At 47.2% G+C, this 22,740-nt stretch overlaps 1 protein-coding gene across 4 annotated transcripts in view; it reads left to right on the top strand.

The window, feature by feature from the left end:
• The first annotated feature begins 1,567 nt into the window (after positions 1-1,567).
• Positions 1,568-22,740, top strand: part of LOC147121150 (N-lysine methyltransferase SMYD2-like) — a 73,216-nt gene continuing 52,043 nt past the window's right edge. For 2 of the 4 annotated variants that reach the window (XM_085981186.1, XM_085981182.1), the window contains exons 1-2: positions 1,570-1,999; positions 22,546-22,609. In XM_085981186.1, coding sequence (XP_085837312.1) covers positions 1,851-1,999; positions 22,546-22,609 — 213 coding nt within the window. In that variant the 5' untranslated portion in view covers positions 1,570-1,850. Of the gene's footprint in view, positions 2,000-22,545; positions 22,610-22,740 lie in introns of all 4 variants that reach the window. The other 2 variants (XR_015077330.1, XM_085981191.1) reach the window with 2 other exon arrangements.

The following is a 22,740-nucleotide window of genomic DNA, read 5'->3' as shown; positions in this document are numbered from 1 at the left end:
CATTAAAATAATACGATCGGAAAATTTGGAGTACTCAGAAGTTTCTAACATTAGCAAAGCTTCATCCTCACTCCCCTACAGATTTATCTGCTTACCTTAAATCCCTTCATTATAACTCCCCCCCCCCACCACCCACCCCCCCAGGTATAGCTGGCATTGAAATTTCTGTTTACATGTGTTTTTCCTTCCAATGTTCTCCTTTACTCACCTGAAGGAACTGATTCTTGCTGAGGTACTGTTACACAGGCACTGGCAGCCCTCTGCTATCATATCCAACTGGCTATTATTCACATGTGACCCTGGACAGAATGCCAGAGGCAATTTGTTCCGTAGACGGCATCACACCCAAATCAACGCTGTCCTGACCAATTATCCATAAGCAGGCAAGCGTCACTTGATAATAATCAGAAGTGAGAACCCGGGTGATTTTTCACCCAACCTGGACTGCTGACATTAATCGTAGCATACCAACTGCTGCCCCCGGGGAAATCAGCTAAAGGCAGTGATTGGATTGCTCTCCAAATCCACCTCGCAATACGGACAGAGTAAAATTGGAAAACGGGGCCCTGAATCATATTGCAGAACCAGCTCCTTTGGAAGCAGCACAAATAGGGTATAGACTAATAGCTTTTAATAAATATTTTTAAAAATATAGTGTATATATATAGTTGATTTGTAACAATGTTCGATATTGCCCTTTTAAGCCTAAACAGCATAAAGTTATAAAGCTTTAAAAATAGTTTTTGAATTTTTCAGTGAGATTACGAGAAAAAATAAATGAGTGAGACTGGTGTACTCTTTTTTTGTATGGACCATAAACAAATAAACTGTAACTTAAAAAACCATTAAATAAAACTTAACAAATTAAAGTTTGGTTGCTGGGGGTGATGATGCACTCCAGTCCCCGCGGCGCCCACCGGTCGCGGAAGGCCTCGAGTGTGCCGGAGGACACCACATGCTCCATCTCCAGGGCCACCCGGGCGCAAACATGGCTGCGGAAGAGAGGCAGACAGTCGGGCCGAACTACCTCCTTGACTGCCCGCTGCCTGGACCAGTTGATGGCCACTTTGGCCAGGCACAGGAGCAGTCCTACAAGGAGGTCCCCCGACCTGCCCACTCCCCTCCGCACTGGGTGACCAAAGGTCCGGAGCATGGGACTGAAGTGCAGCCAAAAATTGAGGAGCAGCCCCTTCAAATAGTGGAAGAGGGGCTGCAATCTCTCACATTCGATATATACATGGAACACGGACTCCTCCAAGCCGCAGAATGAGGAGCAGCCCCTTCAAATAATGGAAGAGGGGCTGCAACCTCTCACACTCCATGTAAACGCGGAGCACGGACTCCTCCAGGCCGCAGAAAAGGCCTTGGAGTCCCTGAACCTACTTAAAACCTTGCTGCACGGGACTGCTCCGTGCAACACCCTCCAGGCCAAGTCCCCAATAGATAAAGGGAGGACTCGCGCGTAGAGAGCCCTCCATTGGGGTGAGACTGGTGTACGTTTCCTCAATATCTAGATAGATAGACACAGGAAAAGACCAACGAACAGGGTTAGCGCTTGGACCCGGGGGGAGCATGTGGCTGGTTGCAGCAATGAGGATGTGAGCGGGGAGCGCGGCTGATCGACTTCCATTTAAGTAGTTGGTGCTGGCTGGGCGGAAAGTGACGCACTCTCGGCGAAGAGGTGGATTGAGGCCGGCAGCCATGGAGTCTGATCGCTGAGAGGTGGCGAACCAAGTGAAGGGAAAGAGGGAGAGACTCCCCCCGGCCGTGAAGCGTGTGCGGGGCGGAAGAGCTGTAAGGAGAGCGGCGAGAAGGTGGCGCGGAGCCAGCCTGCCCGCCTCACTTCAACCATGGAGAAATTTCTGAGCGAGGGCAAAGGAAGGGGTCTGCAGGCTCGGAAAGATTTTCGGATAGGAGAGCTGCTCTTCACCTGCCCAGCCTATACCCACGTCCTGACTGTCAATGAACGGGGAAATCATTGCGAATTCTGCTTCGCTCGGTATGTGATGCGTGGATTGCAGTAAAACGTGTTTGTTGCAGCTTGCTTACTACTACGATTGCTTCTGTCTGCCTGGAGATCCCATGACTGCAGTGCTTTCACTCTGGGTCCTAGTGAACGTACGTCGAGTTACTGCTTTGCGCTCACAAGGGTTGCTCGTGCACCAGAAGCGGGTAGAAATCAGCATTTCATTGGAATTTATCAATTGTTCTCCAAGGACAAGTAGCTGTGTGATTTAAAGATCTAACACTTTTTTTATTTCTAATCAATTTATTATTAGAATGACATCATTAGTATTATTCTGGGGTGTTTTAACTCCTTTTTGAGCACTTGAGTTTTCAAAACATGATCCTTGTTCTTTTGGAATTTTCTACTGAGTAACATTTTTAAATGGAACTGGAATGAATGTAACCAAAGAACTGTGTCGTTTACAGAATTCTGCACGAAATCTGAAAGTTCTGTTTTAGATTGGAGCCTTGGAGAGGGCAGAGGAGGTGAACGAAAGACTTTCATTTATATAATGCTTTTCATGACCTCCAAACATCCCAAAGTGCTTTACAGCCGATGATTACTTTTTTTTTTGAAGCGTCACCACTGTTATAATTTTCAAACATTAAGAAACAGGGATCATGTACTAGACTGATACCAGGGATGGGGATTTCAGTTATGTGGAGAGACTAGAGAACCTGGGATTGTTCTCCTCGGAACAGAGAAGGTTAAGGGGAAATTTAATCGAGTTGTTCAAAACTATGAAGGATTTTGATAGAGTAAAAAAAGTTTCCACTGGCAGGAGGGTTGGTAACCAGAGGACACATAAGATAACCAGCATAGGAACCAGAGGGGAGATGAGAATTCTTTTAGGTGGTGAGTTGTTATGATCATGAATGCGCTGACTGAAAGGGTGATGGAAGCAGAGTCAGTAGTAACTTTCAAAAGAGAATTGGATAGATACATGAAAAGGAAAAATTTCCAGGGCTATGGGGAAAGAGGGGAGTGGGACTGATTGGATAGCTCTTTCAAGGAGCCGATACAGGCACGATAGGCCGAATTGTCTCCTGTGCTGTATGATTGAGATTTTGCTGCTCAACTGCTGCTATAGGTGTTAAATGGGTAAAAGCAATTGCTTAACTTTTTTATAGAATCATAGAATGATACAGCACAGAGGAGGCCATTTGACCTATCCAGCCTATGCTGGCTCTTTAAAAGAGCTATCCAATTAGTCCCATTCTCCTGCCCTTTCTCCATAGCTCTGCAGATTTTTCCCCTTCAAGTATTTATCCAATTCCTTTTTGAAAGTTATTATTGAATCTGCTTCCACTACCCTTTCAGGCAGTGCATTCCAGATTGTAACAACTCGTTGCGTAAAAAGAAACAAAAATTCTCCTTCTCTCGCCTCTGGTTCTTTTGCCAATTATCTTAAATCTGTGTCCTTTGGTTACTGACCCTTCTAGCACTGGAAACAATGGCTCCATCCTTTTATCAAAACCTTTCATACTTTTGAACATCTCTATTTAAATCTCCCCTTAACCTTCTCTGCTCCAAGGAGAACAACCGTCTTTGCTCTAAGAGGAACAGCCCCAGTCTCTCCATGTAACTGAAGCTTCACATTCCTGATACCATTCTAGTAAATCCCACCTGCACCCTCTCCAAGGCCTTGACATCCTTCCTACGGTTTGGTGCCCAGAATTGGCCATAATACTCCAGCTGGAGCCCAACCACTGATTTTATAACGATTAAGCACAACTTCCTTGCTTTTGTATTGTATGCCTCTGTTTATAAAGCCAAGGATCTGTTTTTCTTTAACAGCCTGCTCAACTTGCCCTGCTACCTTCAAAGATTTGTGTATATACGCCCCAGGTGTCTCTGTCCTGCACCCCTTTAAAATTGTACCATTTAGTTTATATTGTCTCTCCTCATTCTTCCTACCAAAATACATCACTTCACACTTCTCTGTGTTAAATTGAACCTGCCATGTGTCTGCACATTTCACCAGTCTGTCTATATCCTCCTGAACTCTACTACTATCTTGCTGTTTATTACGTTTCCAAGTTTCGTGTCATTTGCAAACTTTGAAATTGTCCTGTGTCCCCAAGTCCAGATATATAATATAATGTGTGTTTGAATAGGCATGTACCATTTGCACTACTCCCATATCTAAAGAGGATTGCAAGATTGTGGCCAGAGCCTTTGCTATCTCCACCCTTACTTCCGTCCTCAACCTAGGGTGCATCCCATCCGGACCGGGTGACTCTTCTACTTCGAGCACTGCCAACCTATGGATAAATACCTGAAGAGAAAAAATTTGCAGGGCTACGGGGAAAGGGCAGGGGAGTGGGACTAGCTGAAGTGCTCTTGCAGAGAACCAGCATGGGCTCGACTGGCTGAATGGCCGCCTCCTTCTGTGCTGTAACCATTCTATGATTCTAACCTTAGTACGTCCACTTTATCTATTTTTATCCTATTCAATTTCTCTATTACCTCCTTTACTGTGTCATTGGCAGCATCCGCTTCTGTAGTGAAGACCGATGCAAAGTACTCATTTAGTACCACCACCATGCCTTCTGCCTCCACAAGAAGATCTTTAGTCCCTAATCGGCCCCCCTCTTCCTTTGACTACCCTTTTACTATTTATATGTTTATCAAAGACTTTTGGGTTCCCTTTTATGTTACCCACGAATCTATTCTCATACACTCTCTCTTTGCCCCTTTTATTTCCTTGTTCAGTTCTCCTCTGTACTTTTCTGTATTCAGCTTGGTTCTCTACTTTAAAATGAGCCTGATATTTATCATAAGCCTCCTCTTCCTCTTTCATTTTTAATCCCTATATCTTTAGTCACCCAGGGAGCTCTAGCTTTGGATGCCCTTCCTATCCCCCTTGTGAGAATGTGTCCAGTCTGTACCCGAACTATCTCCTTCCCATTGCTGATTTACTGTTTTACCTGCCTCTCTCATTCCAATCCACCTGGGCCACATCCCATTTCAACTCACTGAAATTAGCCCTCCTCCAGTTGAGTATTTTCACGTTTCATTGTCCTTTTGTATTTAAACCTAATATATCCTCAACTTGGGAGGTGATGGGTGTTGCTGTCTCGGTTGCCTACAGTCAGGTATGGTGAGCGATGCAGCAGAGCACCTGCAGTGTTCTGGAAATTGGGTCACACTGCAGGGGATGGTAATGTACAACTGCAGTGCTGATTCTTATTGTGGAAGAAGAGCAAACAAACTGCTTTGTTTTTAAATCACTCCCTTCCCTGATTTTTTTTTTTTTTAAAAGCATTGCTTTCTTTGGGGGGGGGGGTGGTGGGAGTACAGATTTGATCATAAGTGTATGGGTACTGTTGCAAACATCGTCTTGAAGTAAAGGGAATTAAGGGTTACGGGGAGCGGGCAGGAATTTGGACATGAGTCTAGGTTCGGATCGGTCATGGCCCTGTGGGTAGCGGAGCGGGCCCAGGGGCCGTGTAGCCTGATCCTGCTCCTATTTCGTGTGTCTAATTCTGTTAGATTCAGGAGATGGTTCTGTGATAGTGGATTGGCGGTTAGGATCAGATCAGCCATGATCTTATTGAATGGCGGAGCAGGCTCGAGGGGCCGATTGGCCTACTCCTGCTCCTATTTCTTATGTTCTTGACTGGAAAAAGTCTTTTTTTAAACCTTGTGCTACTGCAGAAGTTGAGTGAAAGAATGTCAAGAATTTTGCCTTAAGAATGAGTGACATTTATCTTGCTAGTATGGGTTCTATTGAGATGTTTCCAGATACCTTTTCATGCACCAGATATATTGACCTATCTTTTATGGTGCAATAAAAATATGCAATCATTGAAGGAGTGAATGGTGAGCGGGACGGGATACGGGCAGGAGTGAATGGTGAGCGGGACGGGATACGGGCAGCAGTGAATGGTGAGCGGGACGGGATACGGGCAGCAGTGAATGGTGAGCGGGACGGGATACGGGCAGCAGTGAATGGTGAGCGGGACGGGATCCGGGCAGCAGTGAATGGTGAGCGGGACGGGATACGGGCAGCAGTGAATGGTGAGCGGGACGGGATACGGGCAGCAGAGTTTTGGATGAGCTCAAGTTTATGGAGGGTGGAAGTTGAGAGGCCGGCTAGGAGTCTGGAGATAACAAAAGAATGTTTTTAGTAGTAGATGGGCTGAGGTGGGGTGGAGGAGACTGGCGATATTAGAGGTGGAAGTAGGTATTCCTTGTGATGGAGTAGATATGGGTTCGGAAGCTCAGCTCGGGGTCAAATAGGACATACAGGTTGAAAATAGTCTGGTCCAGCTTGAGACAGTGGCCAGGGTGGAGGAGGGAAATGGTGGCGAGGGAATGGAGTTTGTGGTGGGGGCTAAAGACATCAGCCCGGATTTTGTGGTGGGTAATGATGGTGAACTGTCAGCGTTTGCCGTCATTACCCCTCTGAAACTGACCATAACTTCAAGATTTAGCCCATGCACATCTAAACGCGTCGCTGTCTCCTCACGAGTAGTAACCCCAACTGTCCCATCCGCTCTCCCTCCGACCTTCTGTCTAGTGTGCCTGTGGGGAGCCAATCTTGCCCATCTCCTCTCCTCCCACCCCCCCCCCCCCCCCCCCCAGCGCTGACCCTGCGGATGCTGGCAGTGGATCAGCCATAACCGACTCTCGCCGCATCTCCCTGCAGAATGTCTGTTCACTTGCGAACAAGGCCCTTGCCATCCATGAGTTTTTCGTGGATGATTGCATCGACATCATGGCCCTGATGGAAACTTGGCTGAGGGGTGATGACACCTTACCCTTAACTGAAGCCTCCCTGCCTGACTATACCTTCCACCACTTGCCCCGTCCAGACCGCTGTGGTGGCGGTGTTGCCCTCATCACCAAATCACACCTGGGTCTGTCCCCCTACTCCTCCGGCACTTTCTCCTCCCTTGAGCATCTCTCCTTATTCCACCCCTCTTACCTCTCACTTAAAATTCTCGTTCTCTACCACCCACCCAAGTACAATAAAAAAAATTATCACCGAGATATCCTCACTGCTTTCCTCCCTCAGCCTCTGCACCGAGCAACTTCTCATCCTCTGATTTCAACCTCCATCTCAATTCATCATGCTCTCTCTCCTCTGAGTTCACTACCCTCCTATCCTCCCTTAATCTCTCCCTCCATGTGAACTCCCCAACCTATATTCACAGCCACCCCTTTGACCTTGGCCATCTCTCATGGCCTCGCTACTCCCACCGTGTCAGTCGAAGATGAGGCCATCTCTGACCATGTCCTTGTATCGCTCTCCACCTACTTCCCCCACCCAGCCCTACTTCCTTCTGTGTCCACGCCTGGAAAAACTGCCAACTCTCTTACAACTGTACTTGCGAAATGTGGTAAACCACTTTTATCGTTCACTATCTTTACACTATGGTTATCACTGTTTATATCGTTACACTATGGTTATCACTGTTTACACTGTTGTATCACTACACAAGGTTACCTCTTGCCACGCTGTTATACCTGGGCTGACCACAGCTGACTCCGCCCATGGCTCCGCCTGCTTGGCCAGGTATAAAGGTGGTCGACTGGCTGGAATTCCTCCTTGTTGGATCCGATCACCCACGAGGGTGGGCTCTGTTATTTAGCCAATAAAAACCTATAGTTACTAACTTAACTCATCGCTTTTCATGAACTGAATTGATAGGTATATCAATTTTATTGGCTAAATTTTGAAATGTCTGTACCGGAGCAGCCAAACGACCAGCCAAACGAACAGCCCCAGCCAACCGGCCAGCTACAACAGCCCCAGCAGCCGGCCTGGCTGCGAGCCCTCCGACCGCCGTACCTGGATCTAAACCCACAGGCTGCGAATTCAGCCCTCGACTTCGAACACTGGCTGAGCTGCTTCGAAGCCTACCTGGGAGAATCCGGCGTTCCTCCGGTATCCAAACTAAGAGTTCTGACCGCCCAGGTGAGCCCTAAAGTATTTGCACTCATCCGGGACATTGCTACATACGAGGATGCCTTCAACCTGCTAAAAGAGCAGTACCGGAGCCCTGTAAACTCAATGTACGCCAGGCATCTCCTAAGATCCCGCTCGCAACAGCCAGGAGAGTCGGTTGATGATTTCTTACGGGCGCTACAAATACTCGGCAGGGACTGTGACTTTAAAGCCGTAACAGCTGCAGAACATACCGATGGAAATATCCGCGATGCCTTCGTGAAAGGCCTTCGGTCAGACTACTCACGGCAAAGACTGCTGGAATCAAAGGACCTCGACCTGAAAACAGCTGCTATCCTCGCTCGCTCCTTGGAAGTGGCCCATCGGGACCTTGAGGCGTACTCCAGGTACTGTGCTGCGCGACCCTGGGACTCGGGCCCGACTCCGGCCGCAATACCCCTCGCACCGCCGCCCCTGGGGCCTACCACAGCGTCGGTGTCCCGGAACCGATCGGGACCGCCACCCCCGGTACCGGCTGCGACATCGGAGCCCTGCGATCGGGCCGCCGGCTGCTTCTGTGGCCAGGCGAAACACCCGAGGGCGTGCTGCCCTGCAAGAAACGCGACCTGCTCCGACTGCCACAAGAAAGGCCACTTCGCGAAGGCCTGCAGGGGGAAAGCCACAGACGCCAGCAGTGCCTCATGCGAGTTGTAGGGGCGGCCATCTTTGATCAAGGCCACCGACGCCGGCAGTGCCTCATGTGAGTTGTGGGGGTGGCCATCTTCTCCGCCATTTTGTACAACGTCGTGGGCGCCGCCATTTTGTTCACCACACTCGACCGCCACCTTGTCTCCAGACCCGACCACCGCCTCACCCGCAGACTACAGCAGCTCGCTCAGCCATACACTAGCCTCCGTCACACTTGACCAAGCTCGCCCGCATCACCTGTCCAAGTCCATGATGGACATCAAAGTAAACGGCCACGCCACGACCTGCCTGTTCGACAGTGGAAGAACGGAGAGTTTCATCCATCCAGACACGGTGAGCCGCTACTCCCTCACTGTCCGGCCAACGCGCAATCGGATCTCGATGGCGTCGAGGTCCCATTCAACAGACATCAGCGGCTACTGTGTTGTGACCCTGTCGGTTAGGGGCACGGAGTATAAAAATTTTAAACTTCTCGTCCTGCCCCAGCTCTGCGCTGCCGTCCTACTAGGGCTGGATTTCCAATGCCACCTCCAAAGTGTCACCATGGCATACGGTGGATCCCTTCCCCCCCCCCCCCCCCCCCCCCTCACGGTCTACAACCAGCAATTCCTAAACCGCCCACCGCGTACCACCTGCGGCCTCTCCACCCTCAAAGTCCCGCCCCCCCCTCCCTGTTCGCTAACCTCACCCGCGACTGTAAACCCGTCGCTACCAAGAGCAGGCGGTACAGCACCGGGGACAGAGCTTTTATTAGCTCCGAGGTGCAGCGACTCCTGAAGGAGGGCATCATCGAGGGAAGCAACAGCCCCTGGCGTGCCCAGGTCGTAGTCGTTAAGACCGGCGATAAACACCGCCTGGTCATTGACTACAGCCAAACCATAAACCGGTACACCCAGCTGGACGCATACCCCCTTCCCCGCATATCTGATATGGTCAATCAGATTGCACAGTACTGGGTATTCTCTACCATTGACCTTAAGTCGGCCTATCACCAACTCCCTATCCGCCCTGAGGACCGCCAGTATACCGCCTTCGAGGCGAATGGCCGCCTCTACCACTTCCTTAGGGTTCCCTTCGGCGTCACCAACGGGGTTTCGGTCTTCCAAAGGGAGATGGACCGGATGGTTGACCAGAACGGGCTGCATGCCATGTTCCCTTATCTAGATAACGTCACCATCTGCAGCCGCGACCGGCAGGACCATGATGTTAATCTGGAGAAATTCCTCCGTACGGCCCAACGGCTGAACCTCACCTACAATAAGGAGAAATGTGTGTTTTAACACCTCGCGCCTTGCCATCCTCGGCTGCGTAGTAGAGAACGGAGTCATCGGCCCCGACCCAGAAAGAATGCGCCCCCCCTCATGGAGCTTCACCTCCCCCACTGTCCAAAGGTGCTGAAGAGAACCCTGGGGCTCTTCGCTTACTATGCCCAATGGGTGCCCAATTATGCGGACAAAGCCAGACCCCTCATGAAGTCCACCTCCTTCCCCCTGACAGCAGAAGCATGCGCAGCCTTCTCCCTCATAAAGGGAGACATTGCTAAGGCCACAATGCACGCGGTGGATGAGTCTATCCCTTTCCAAGTGGAGAGCGATGCATCCGACTTCGCCCTAGCTGCAACCCTTAACCAGGCGGGGAGACCTGTGGCCTTCTTCTCAAGGACCCTCCAGGGCCCTGAGGTCCGACACACTTCTGTCGAGAAGGAGGCCCAGGCGATCGTGGAGGCAGTACGACGCTGGAGGCATTACCTGGCAGGCAAACGATTTACCCTCCTCACCGACCAGCGTTCGGTCGCTTTTATGTTTAATAACAAGCTGAGGGGCAAAATCAAGAATGACAAGATCTTGAGGTGGAGAATTGAGCTCTCCACCTACGATTACGATATCTTGTACCGGCCTGGTAAACTGAACGAACCCCCAGATGCTCTATCACGAAGTACATGTGCCAGCGCGCAAATTGATAGACTGCAGACCCTCCACAACGACCTCTGCCACCCCGGGGTCACCAGACTTTACCACTTCATTAAGGCCCGCAACCTGCCCTACTCCATCGAGGAGGTCAGGACCATGACCAGGAACTGCCAAACCTGTGCCGAATGCAAACCGCATTTCTATAGGCCGGACAGAGCAAGCCTGATCAAGGCCACCCGCCCCTTCGAGCGCTTGAGCATCGATTTTAAGGGGCCCCTCCCGTCCTCTGACCGTAATGTGTACTTCCTCAACATTATTGACGAGTACTCCCGTTTCCCCTTTGCCTTCCCCTGCCCAGACATGACCAGTACCACGGTCAGCAAATGCCTGAATGACCTCTTCGCCTTGTTCAGGTTCCCGAACTATATACATAGCGACCGGGGCTCATCCTTCATGAGCAAGGAACTTCGCCAGTTCCTACTAGCGAGAGGTATTGCTGCAAGCAGGACCACCAGCTACAACCCCCGAGGGAACGGCCAGGTGGAAAGTGAGAACGCGACAGTCTGGAAGGCCGTTCCCTTAGCCTTAAAGTCTAAGGGCCTCCCAACCTCTCGCTGGCAGGAAGTCCTCCCGGCAGCGCTGCATTCCATCCAGTCACTGCTTTGCACTGCCATTAACGCCACCCCCCATGAACGAATGTTTGTTTTCCCCAGGAAGTCGACTACGGGAACCTCGCTACCAACATGGCTGACTTCTCCGGGGCCCGTCTTGCTGCGGAAGCACGTGAGGACCCATAAAATGGACCCCCTGGTCGAGAGGGTGGACCTCCTGCACGCCAACCCCCAGTACGCCTATGTGGCATACCCAGACGGGCGGGAGGACACAGTCTCCTTACGAGACCTCGCACCCCTGAGACACCACCATTACCCCCCACCACTCCCCCAAATCCAGCCCCGGTAGACGGCATGCCGGAACCCCATGAGCCTTCGCCGACCACGCAGACACCAGCCTTAACTTTGAATACTACACCGCCGCTGCTGCGCCGATCAGAAAGGCTTACAAGGCCTCCGGATAGACTGACATACCCGAACTGGTAGTACACTTCACCCCGCCGGACTCAAATTTAAACAAGGGGTGAATGTGGTAAACCACTTTTATCGTTCACTATCGTTACACTATGGTTATCACTGTTTATATCGTTACAACAGTGTAAACAGTGATAACCATAGTGTATCACTACACAAGGTTACCTCTTGCCACGCTGTTATACCTGGGCTGACCACAGCTGACTCCGCCCATGGCTCCGCCTGCTTGCCCAGGTATAAAGGTGGTCGACTGGCTGGTATTCCTCCTTGTTGGATCCGATCACCCACGAGGGTGGGCTCTGTTATTTAGCCAATAAAAACCTATAGTTACTAACTTAACTCGTCTCTTTTCATGAACTGAATTGATAGGTATATCACGAAATCCCAACTGTCCAGCCTTTGGTTCTCCATTCACCACGACATTTCTACAGCTACCAATCTGCTCAACCACACCCTCACCACCACCTTTGATGCCCTAGTTCCTATTAAACCCATTACTCTCTCTCTCACCCTGGCCGTTCCCCCTGGTATGGCCCACATCTTTGCTCCCTCAAGTCCAAAGGACGCAGACTTGAACGGATATGACTGACAACTGGTTTGGCCATTCAACGCCAGATCTGGCTGGACCACATAAAGCATTATCGGGTCCTACTCTCGTCTGCCATAACTGCTCACTATTCCCGGATCATTCTGGAATGCAAAGATACCACCCCCCCCCCCCCCCCCCCCCCCCGGTTAACTGTCTTCTTAAACCCCTCCTGTCTCCTTCACCCTCTCCTCCAACAACAAGTGCGAGGAGCTCGTGGACTGCTTGCTCTCTCAAATTGAGAGCATCCAATCAGCTGCCTCTGCCACTTCCCTTCCTTCCCCTAGCCCACCGGGCCAAACTTCCTCTAAGGTTCACCCCTGCATTAGCCTTGAACTCACATCTTTCTCTAGTTTCTCTCCGATCTCCCCTCTTGACCTCTCCATGCTCATCTTGTCCATGAGACCCACTTCCTGCTCTCTCTACCCTATTTCCACTAAACTGCGACCACCCAACTTCCTTTTCTGGCTCCTATGTTAGCTGACATTGCTAACTGTTCGCTTTCCTCAGGTACTTTTCCCCCTCTCCTTCAAATCTGCCATCATCACCCCTCTCAAGAAAACAACCCTTGACCCCTCCGTCCTTGCAAACTACCACCCCATCTCCAACCTCCCCTTCCCCTCAAGTCCTTGAACGTGTTGTCGCCTCCCAAATCCGTGCCCATCTGCCCCAGAACTCCATGTTTGAATCCCTCCAATCCGGTTTCCACCCAGCCACAGTACCGAAACTGCTCTCGTCAAAGTCGCAAAAGAAATCCTTTGTGACCGCCGAAGGTAAACTATCCCTCCTCGTCCTTCTCAACCTGTCTTTGATACGGTTGACCACTCCATCCTCCTCCAACGCCTCTCCACTGTTGTCCAGCTGGGTGGGACTGCACTCGCCTGGTTCCATTCTTAGCTATCTAATTGTAGCCAGAAAATCACCTGCGAGAGTGGGAAGAGAAGCCATTGCATCGTTACCTCTGGTGTCCCCCAAGGATCTATCCTTGGCCCCCTCCTATTTCTCATCTACGTGTTGCCCTTGGGGACATCATCCGAAAACACGGCGTCAGTTTCCACATGAACTCTGATGACACCCAGCTCTACCTCCTCACCAATTCTCTCAACCCCTCCATGGTCTCTAAATTGTCAGACTGCTTGCCTGACATCCAGTACTAGATGAGCAGAAATTTTCTCCAATTAAATATTGGGAAGACTGAAGCCATTGTCTTTGGGCACCGCCACAAACTCTGTTCACTAGCCACTGAATCCATCCCTCTCCCTAGCATCTGTCTGAGGCTGAATCGGGCTGTTCGCAACCTTGGTGTCATATTTAACCCTGAAATGAGCTCTGACCACATATCCACGGCGTAACTAAGACCACCTATTTCCACTTCCGTAACATCGCCCATCTCCGCCCCTGCCTCAGCTCATCTGCTGCTGAAACCCTCATCCATGCCTTTGTTATCTCTAGACTTGACTATTCCGACACACTCCTGGCTGGCCTCTCACATTCTACCCTACGTAAACTTGAGGTCATCCAAAACTCGGCTGCCCGTGTCCTAACTCACACCAAGTCCCGTTCACCCATCACCCCTGTGCTTGCTGACCTACATTGGCTCCCCATTTAGCAATGCCTTGAATTCAAAATTCCTATCTTTGTTTTCAAATCTCTCCATGGCCTCACCCCTTCCTATCGCTGTAATCTCCTTCAGCTCCCGCCCCCACCCCCGAGATATCTGCGCTCCTCTAATTCTGCTCTCTTGAGCATCCCCGGTTATAATCGCTCAACCATCAGTGGCCGTGCCTTCTGTTGCCTAGGCCCTAAGCTCTGGAACGCCCTCCCTAAACTTCTCTGCCTCTCTTTTTCTTCCTTTTAAGACGCACCTTAAAACCTACCTCTCTGACCAAGCTTTTGGTCATCTGCCCTAATTTCTTATATGGCTTGGTGTCAATTTATTGTCTTATAATACACCTGCGAAGCGCCTTGGGACATTTTACTACGTTAAAGGCACTATATAAATAGTTGTTTTTGAAATCCTGAAGTTGCGGCCAATTATCAGCCTGCTCCGGCACTGGCTGTGCTGTGGGCCCCCGGCCCCCATTGCTGGCAATCAGTGGAACTGACAATAACTTGAGCTTTTCTGCACTACTATCGCTGTTAAACACCCCATTAAATGTTAAGCCTTGTTGGAATAGGTGTAACTGGGGTTTTAACAGCGTATTGGCTGCTAAACAACCGTTCTGGCCCTGAAAATTTTTATATTTGTAGAATGTCAAATTTCTCCATGATAAAAATAACTAGATTTTTTTTTTTAATTCAAGTTTGTTCATATTTCAGCTTCTACCTTAACCCCATGTACATGTCCCAATCTTCATTTCGCTGTCTGTAACATTTTTAAAAAGTACAGATAATCGGTGCTTTTCATTTCCTGGTTTGCTGTCTGAGAGAATTCGTCAGTGATTGACATCATCAAGCGGTCTAAGCAGCCAATCAATCAATTACACATCGAAGAAGCTAAAGATCTCGCCATAGAGTTTGCAAGATTCTTTATGGAATATACTTATTCTGTACCTTCGCAATCTCTCTAATAAAAAAATTCCACTTTCCTCTGCAGTCCTGTGTGCCAATCTCTCCTTCCACCTCACCTCCAGTGAGCGATCTCCTCATTTTGTTGTTTTTTGCACTGACTTTTTCTATTCCATTTGGACCCTAAGCCTAATCATATTGTTTTCTCTACTTCCAAAGTGCTCACCCACATTTAGCTCATCTACCTGATCTATTTCATCTGCTGCAAATCATTTTATAATTGACCTTGCAACTAGGAATAACAACTTTTTCTTTCAAGCACGGCTATTTTACATTGGTTTCTTTTTGTTTCTGTCACATGTTTTGTGTTAAATTACTATTGCTGACCGCAGCCAAAGTCCTTCATTATTTGAGCTGTTCACATAGTTGTTTTAATCAGGTAAGCGAATTCCCTGTAACAAACATTAGCGAGGTGTTATTGGTGGCCCAGGTGATGCACCAAGGGTTATCGTATGCAGTTGCAATTCACCATGTCGTGAGTTCTCAAACTTCTGGCCAAGGAGGAGGAAAAACTAGGCATTTTAATCATCTGTTGGGCGACTTGCAGTCCTATTCCACAGCTGCATTTGTAGAGGCCTAAAAGTATTGCTCCTCATAATATGTATTTGGGAAATTACTCACAACATCTTTAAAAAAATGATTGTATTCATTCGTTCAAGGGTTAAAGCAGATTGTGCCTTGGTACCAAATTTAGATAGATTATATAGGCTGCAAAGGGTAGTGGAGTGGTTGTCAACGGAAACATAATGTTCTCCTGTTATTTACAGTAATGAGTTACTAATTATACATTGTTGTGTGGAATATATTCTTCCATTGCTATTTAAGAATGTTTGCTTTTATTTCCACTGTCACAGACGCCCCGAAATAATTGAAGAAAGCTGTGGGTTGTCAGGCCACAAACTCCGTTCTTGATCTCATTGAAACATTCAAAATTCTTACAGGGCTTGACAGGGCAGATACATGTTTCCCCTGGCTGGGGAGTCTAGAACCAGGGGTCACAGTCTCAGAATAAGGGATCAGCTATTTAGGACTGAGATGAGGAGAAATTTCTTCACTGAGGGTGGTGAATCTTTGGAATTCTTTACCCCAGAGGGCTGTGGAGGCTCAGTCATTGAGTACATTAATCCCTCCCCAACCACAGGGGATACGTCCCTGAAAACCCCCGTGGTTAGTAAAACCGCGGTTGGCAAATACAGTATAAATGTTCAAATAACACACAGAATATAAAAGCAATAAAATCATGTTGTTTACCTTTAATCTTAAATTAAAAACTGCGTATACGCAAAATTCACTGCCGCGGTTGGCAAAAGTTGTCGCAGAGAGGAAACCGTGTATACTTGAAATCCACGTATGGCAAAACCGCAGTTGGGGCGGGATTCCTGTATATTCAAGACTGAAATCAATTAGATTTTTCAATATTAAGGGAATCAATGGATATGGGGATCATGCAGGAAAGTGGAGTTGAGGTAGAAGATCAGTCATGATCTTGTTGAATGGTGGAGCAGGCTCGAGGGGCCAAATGGCCTACTCCGGCTCCTATTTCTTATGTTCTTAAACTCCGTTCCCTAGCCACCAACTCCATTCCTCTCCCTGGCAACTGTTCACAATCCCCGATTTCAATCGTTCCACTATTGGTGGCCGAGCCTTCAGCTGCCAAGTCCCTAAGCTCTGAAATTCCCTCTTTTTAAAAACCTCTCTGCCTCGCTTACCTCTCTTTCCTCCTTTAAGACACTCCTTAAAACCTACCTCTTTGATCTGCCCTAATATCTCCTTATGTGGCTCGATGTCAAATTTTGATTTTGAACGCAGCTGTGAAGCACCTTGAGATGTTTTACTACGTTAAAGGCACTATATAAAATCAAGTCGTCGTTGTTGTTGTTTTTCGCAATACAAGATAGTTTTCAAGCTTAAACTGCAGGGTAGTCCAATCTAACTGCAGTGATAAAGCCTGTAATCCTTACTGAAGAATGTTTGCTTTTATTTATACACCGCTTCTTGGTTTTGTGCAGTGACCTGTTCATGTAAAGCAAGTAGAGTGTTGCACTAATGACAACAGAAAATGCAGGAAACACTCAGCAGGTCAGGCATCGTGGAGAGAGAAACAGAGTTAACGTTTCAGGTCGGTGACCCTTCGTCAGAACTGGAAAAAGTTGGAGAAGTAACAGATTTTTAAGCAAGTGTGGGGCAGGGAAAGGGAGGAGGGGAGGAAAGAGCAAAAGGGAAGGCCAGTGATAGGCTGGAGAGATTAAAAGACAAAAGGGATGATGGTGCAAGGCAAAAGGAGATGGTAATGGGACAAGTTAAGAAACAAAAGATGACTCCAGATGAGGTGTAAATGGCAATGGCAGAATCATCGACAGCTGCTGAGGCTGAAGACTGAGAGATCCGAGTGGGAGTGGAGCGGAGAATTAAAGTGACAGGCGGCCGGAAGCTTGGGGTCACGCTTACGGGCTGAACGAAGGTTTTCCAGTCACTTGTCACTTTAATTCTCCGCTCCACTCCCACTCTGCTCTCTCTGTTCTCGGCCTCTTGCATTGTTCCAACGAATCTCAAGGAACAGCACCTCATCTTTCAATAAGCTTTACAGCCTTCTGGAATCAAAATTGAGTTCAACAATTTCAACAATCTTGGCCCTGATAATTTTTTTCCCCTTTTTTTTCTCTCTCATGGCAGCTGTTGATTGTGCCATTGCCATTTACACCACCTAGAGTCATCTGTTGTTTCTTGTCCCATTCCCATCTCCTTTTGCCTTGCACCATCATCCCTTTTTGTCTTTTAATCTCTCCTGCCTTCCAGCCTATCGCAGACCTTCCCTTTGTTCTTTCCTCCCCTCCTCCCTTTCCCTGCCCCACACTTGCTTAAATATCTGTTACTTCTCTAACCTTTTCCGGTTCTGACGAAGGGTCATCGACCTGAAACGTTAACTCTGTTTCGCTCTCCACGATGCTGCCAGACCTGCTGAGTGTTTCTGGCATTTCCTGTTGTTATTTCAGATTTCCAGCCTCCGCGGTATTTTGCTATTGAGTATTGCACTGTTTGTTCCTTCTAAAATTTTGTTGTCGTGCGCTGCCAGTTTTTCAATGCGCGGTACCCTTTAAAATCTGTTACGTTTGCGGTATTTGAGAGCTTGTGCGCAGCTTGTGCATATCTTCAAGATTGCTGCGTGCCCGCGCGCAGCTTGGAGGGAACATGTCTACTGTTAATTTCCTTCTGTAGCATCTTATCTGTGCTTTACCTAGGCTCTGCTTTGTGGGTGATCCTGTAAATGGGAGTTCATAGAAGAAACTGCAGCCTCCTGTTACTTGCTTTTCATGTGATATTCCCGAGTGGTGTTTCTCAGTTCTGGTCTAAAACATGAACCATTTATTATTAAATAGAAAGTTTCTTGGCTCAGTTATAGCACTCTCGCCTCTGAGTCAGAAGGTTGTACATTCAAGTGCCTCTCCAGAGACTTGCGTACAAAATCTAAGCCGATACTCCTGTGCAGTACTGAGGGAGTGCTGCACTGTTCAAGGTGCTGTCTTTCAGATGAGATGTTAAACCAATGCCCCATCTGCTCCCTCAGGTGGATGTAAAAAAAAAAAATTCCATGGCACTATTTTGAAGAGCAGGGGAGTTCTCCCCAGTGACTTAGCCAATAGGTATCAACAACAACACTTTAATAATTTTTTTTTTTAAATGATCTGATTATCTCATTGCTGTTTTGTGGGACCTTGCTGTGTGCAAATTGCTGCCACCTTCCCTACATTAAACAGTGACATTTCTAAGCACCTCATTGGCTGTAAAGTGCTTTGGGACATCCTGAGGTTGCGAAAGGTGCTATATAAATGCAAGTTTTTTTTTCTTGAGTGCAATTCAACTTGAAATAAGTGCCCTTTCTCCTTCCCTTTTTCTGCTCTCTTTGGCGACTATGTAAAAATGTGTTCTTAGGATTTAGCTACGGTAAAGGTACAAGTTAGAGGGTGTCAAATAATATTGTTTGCTTTCATGAATTTTGCTATAGAAGCTGCAGCAGACTTAATTACTGCATTGACTATACAATTTTATTTATCTTCAACACTAGCCATCAGGGTTCAGGTTCAGGATAAACCCACTAGACCACCAAGGGATGGAGAGAATGATGAAGTTATAATGATTTATCCTATCCGCTATACTCCCATGATGGAAACTAATGCCAGGATACCCCAAATCATGATGTACATGTGCAGATGCCTGTTTTGCCCTGGGTCAGCCGGATTGGCATTTCTAATCTCTTTTCCCACTTAAAAGATTGAGTGCCTCCGAGCTCTGAGTGTGTGTACATCAGATGCCATAGTCTTATTTATAAACTGGATTTGGTGCTCATTCCTATTGCATAAGATTTTGTGTTCACTAGAGTAATCTAATGGATTAAAGACCGGGCAAATGACATAGTGTGGCTAGATAGTGATTTTCTAAACTCGCTGCATGTAGCGTGCTCGTTGCCCCTTGACCTGCTAGGAAAGTGTCAGAAGAAATGATAAATGCTGTTTTCCGAATAGAATTGAGTGACAGCAGATAACTTGCTGCAACACCCTAATTAAATACTTTTGTTTCTATCGTTCTGAATCCTGTTTCTCTTTTGAGTCTCCCTGCTGCAGAGTCTACCAACCGCTCTTGACTATCTCAGAAATCACAGAAACCCCACAGTGCAGATAGAGGTCATTTCAGCCCATCGAGCCTGCACCAACACACATCCCACCCTATCCCCGTAACCCCACGTATTTAATCCCCCTAACACTAAGGGTCAATTTATCATAGCCAATCAACCTAACCCGCACATCTTTGGACTAGCTGTAGGCTGAAGTTTAGAAGTAATGGATAGAATAATTTCATTTTTTTCACCCTCCCCACGATATGTTCTATTTCATGAAGTTTGATAGGCTTGAGGGAAAGTTTGTGTTTTGGTCTCCTTAGCTGAGAAAGGCCATACATGCCTTATAAGTGGTGCAACAAAGGTTCACTAGATTGATCCCTGGGATGAGAGGGTTGTCCAATGAGGAGAGATTGAGTGGATTGGGCCTATACTCTCTGGAGTTTAGAAGAATGAGAGGTGATCTCATTGAAAGATACAGGATTCTGAGGGGGACTGACAGGGTAGATGCTGAGAGGTTGTTTCCCCTGGCTGGAGAGTCTAGAACTAGGGGGCATAGTCTCAGGATAAGGGGTCGACCATTTAAGACTGTGATGAGGAATTTTTTCATAGGGTTGTGAATCTTTGGAATTCTCTGCCTCAAAGGGCTGTGGATGCTGAGTCGTTGAATATATTCAAGGCTGAGATAGATAGATTTTTGGACTCTAGGGGAATCCAGGGATAGGAGGATAGGGCGGGAAAGTGGAGTTGAGGTCGAAGATCAGCCATGAACTTATTGAATGGTGGAGCAGGCTCGAAGGGACATATGGCCTACTCCTGCTCCTAATTCTTATGTTGCCACTATCTTCACCCATATCCTTCTGTTCCTCTTTTTCCCACCCCACTTCACTGTGACTCCATCCTTCTTCCCTATGGCTTGAAAACTGGGAAGATTCAACCTTGCCTTTTGAAACAACAACAACTTGTATTTATATAGCGCCTTTTAACGTAGTAAAATGTCCCTAGGTGCTGCACAGGACTATTAAAAGACAAAAAATTTGACACCGAGCCACATAAGGAGAAATTAGGGCAGGTGACCAAAAGCTTGGTGAAAGAGGTAGGTTTTAAGGAGCGTCTTAAAGAAGGAAAAAGAGGTAGAGAGGCGGAGAGGTTTGGGCAGGGAATTCCAGAAGTTGGGGCTTAAGGACTGATTAGTGCAAAAAAGCTGCTCTTTGATTCGTCTAAATCCACTAATCGGGGAGCAACCTTTTCAGGTCCTCTGAGGTTTCAAGAGCTACAGCCAAGATGTTCATCTGAACCCAGCTTCTTCTTGCATTAACTGCACAAAACTCTCAATGAAGCTAATTGTGGTTGAAACTGGCTTTAATCCAAGAGGCAGTGGCTGGGTGAAAGGAGCTTGGATTTCTCCCACAGGCTGCCCGTCGGACGCTGCCCGTCGGACGCTGCTGCAATATGGGTGCTTTTTTGAGATTGGGACAGTGAAGGAAATTAACTGAATTTAAGCATGATGTCTCCAAATTTACAAATAAATAAAATTGTATTTGTGAATTATTTAAAGAAAAACAACAATATTGGTATTACAAGATGTTGTGTTTCAATATTTCACTCCTGCCTTTGTGGGATAATCTAATATTGCAAATGGAAATAATGATGCAAGCTGTTACAAGGATGTTTACTGTTAAATGTCTTGCTGTAGGAACACTTCCTACTAGCACAGAAAAATAACATTTGACAAGACCAGCACCAACATATTTTATGTTAATTTGTGTGTTGGGAGAGGAGATAGTCAGAATTCAACTGGAAAAATATCACTAATTTGGCAATGTAATAGCCACAATTGGTGTTCTGTAACTTGTGTGTCCAAGGTAGTTTTATAAACAGCCTGTACAGGATGTTACTTGGGCCAATGTTTGAGAATATTTAAGTAGGCAGAAAATTGTAGATGAAATTTAGTGTATGCAGATTACTGCATGTAGGAAGAAAAATGCATAGCACTTGTACTCCATGCATGGTGCTGAAAGAGACCTAGGAGGAGTCTTAATAGACTTGATGTTCAACATGTCCATTCAACTCTGAGCAGCAATGAACAAAGCAATTGCACAGCCAAAACAGTAAAATACAAGTTACAGAAGTTGTGATCAAGCTTTCTGGTGTTTTGCTCAGACTGGTGCATTGAAGGAACTCCAGGAGTACAAAATTGTAAATCTTGCAGCGTGGGAATGTTGTGATGTGTTCCAGGATGGTGCAGAGCTTTCAAATTATCAGCTGCAACAAATGCCTGTTCTTGCATTCACTAAAATCTGTGATCAGTTGGCATTCTGTAGAACCCCCTCAAAGGCTTGACCTTTTATATTGCGCCTTACACATCCCAAAACGCTTTACAGCCAATGAGGTACTTTTGAAGTGTAGTCACCGTTGTAATGTAAGAAATGCAACAGCCAATTTGCACACTGCAAGGTCCCACAAACAGCAATGTGATAATGAACAAATATCTGTTTTAGGGATGAGGGATAAATATTGTCTAGGACACCGGGGAGAATTCCCCTGCTCTTCTTCAAATTGTGCCATGGATCTTTTGCATCCACCTGAGGGGACCTTGGTTTAATGTGTCTCAGTACTACACAGGAGTGTCAGTCTAGATTTTATGCTCCAGTCTCTGGAGTGTGACTTGAACCCACAACCTTCTGACTCGGAGGCAGGAGTGCTGCCATTGAGCCACAGCTGACACCATTTAAAAAAAAAAAAGGTAAGAAAAGAGGAGGAAAGCAAAGCACTGCATTACTCGTGAACCACTGACTTTGAAATTCGGACTCGTGGGTCACTGAATATGGCACTTGGGCCAGGAACCCTTCGCTATTTTTTTGGATTTCTGTTGTTTCTAAACCTACCTGTTTGAGGATGTCACACTTAAATTGGATCAGATTTACTCTATGTATGGGGAGAGGAGTTGTACAAAATCTATAGCCCATCAGGCAGATGCATTGTTCAGAAGCTGCCAGTTTCACTGCTTCCAGGACATTTAATGCAAAATTGTGGTACCCATGCAGCAAATCATACTACACCTGGTCAGTTAGGAGATCGCAGTGCACCAAATCACGAGCCTTACCATTGAGCTGCTCCGACAAAGCCTGGCTTTGGCTGCCCAGTAAAGATATTTTCTTTTCTCTTGCAGTAAAGAGAGTTTGGCAAAGTGTGGACGTTGTAAGCTAGCATTCTACTGCAATGTAACCTGCCAGGTAAGATTCAAGTCTGATCTGCAGTATTCATTCATAAATGTCATTTTTACAATGGGGAAAGTGTGCCAGTGACATATCAACAGTAACCTTCGCTCACAGCATTGTTTTTGTATCCACCTCCATTAATTCTT

This window comes from Somniosus microcephalus, chromosome 3, assembly GCF_052327205.1.
Source record: "Somniosus microcephalus isolate GS21.2 chromosome 3, FLI_Smic_1.0, whole genome shotgun sequence".
Lineage (NCBI taxonomy): Eukaryota > Metazoa > Chordata > Chondrichthyes > Squaliformes > Somniosidae > Somniosus > Somniosus microcephalus.
The sequence above is the reverse complement of the archived record's forward strand: the minus strand, read 5'-3'. Positions and strand labels throughout refer to the sequence as shown.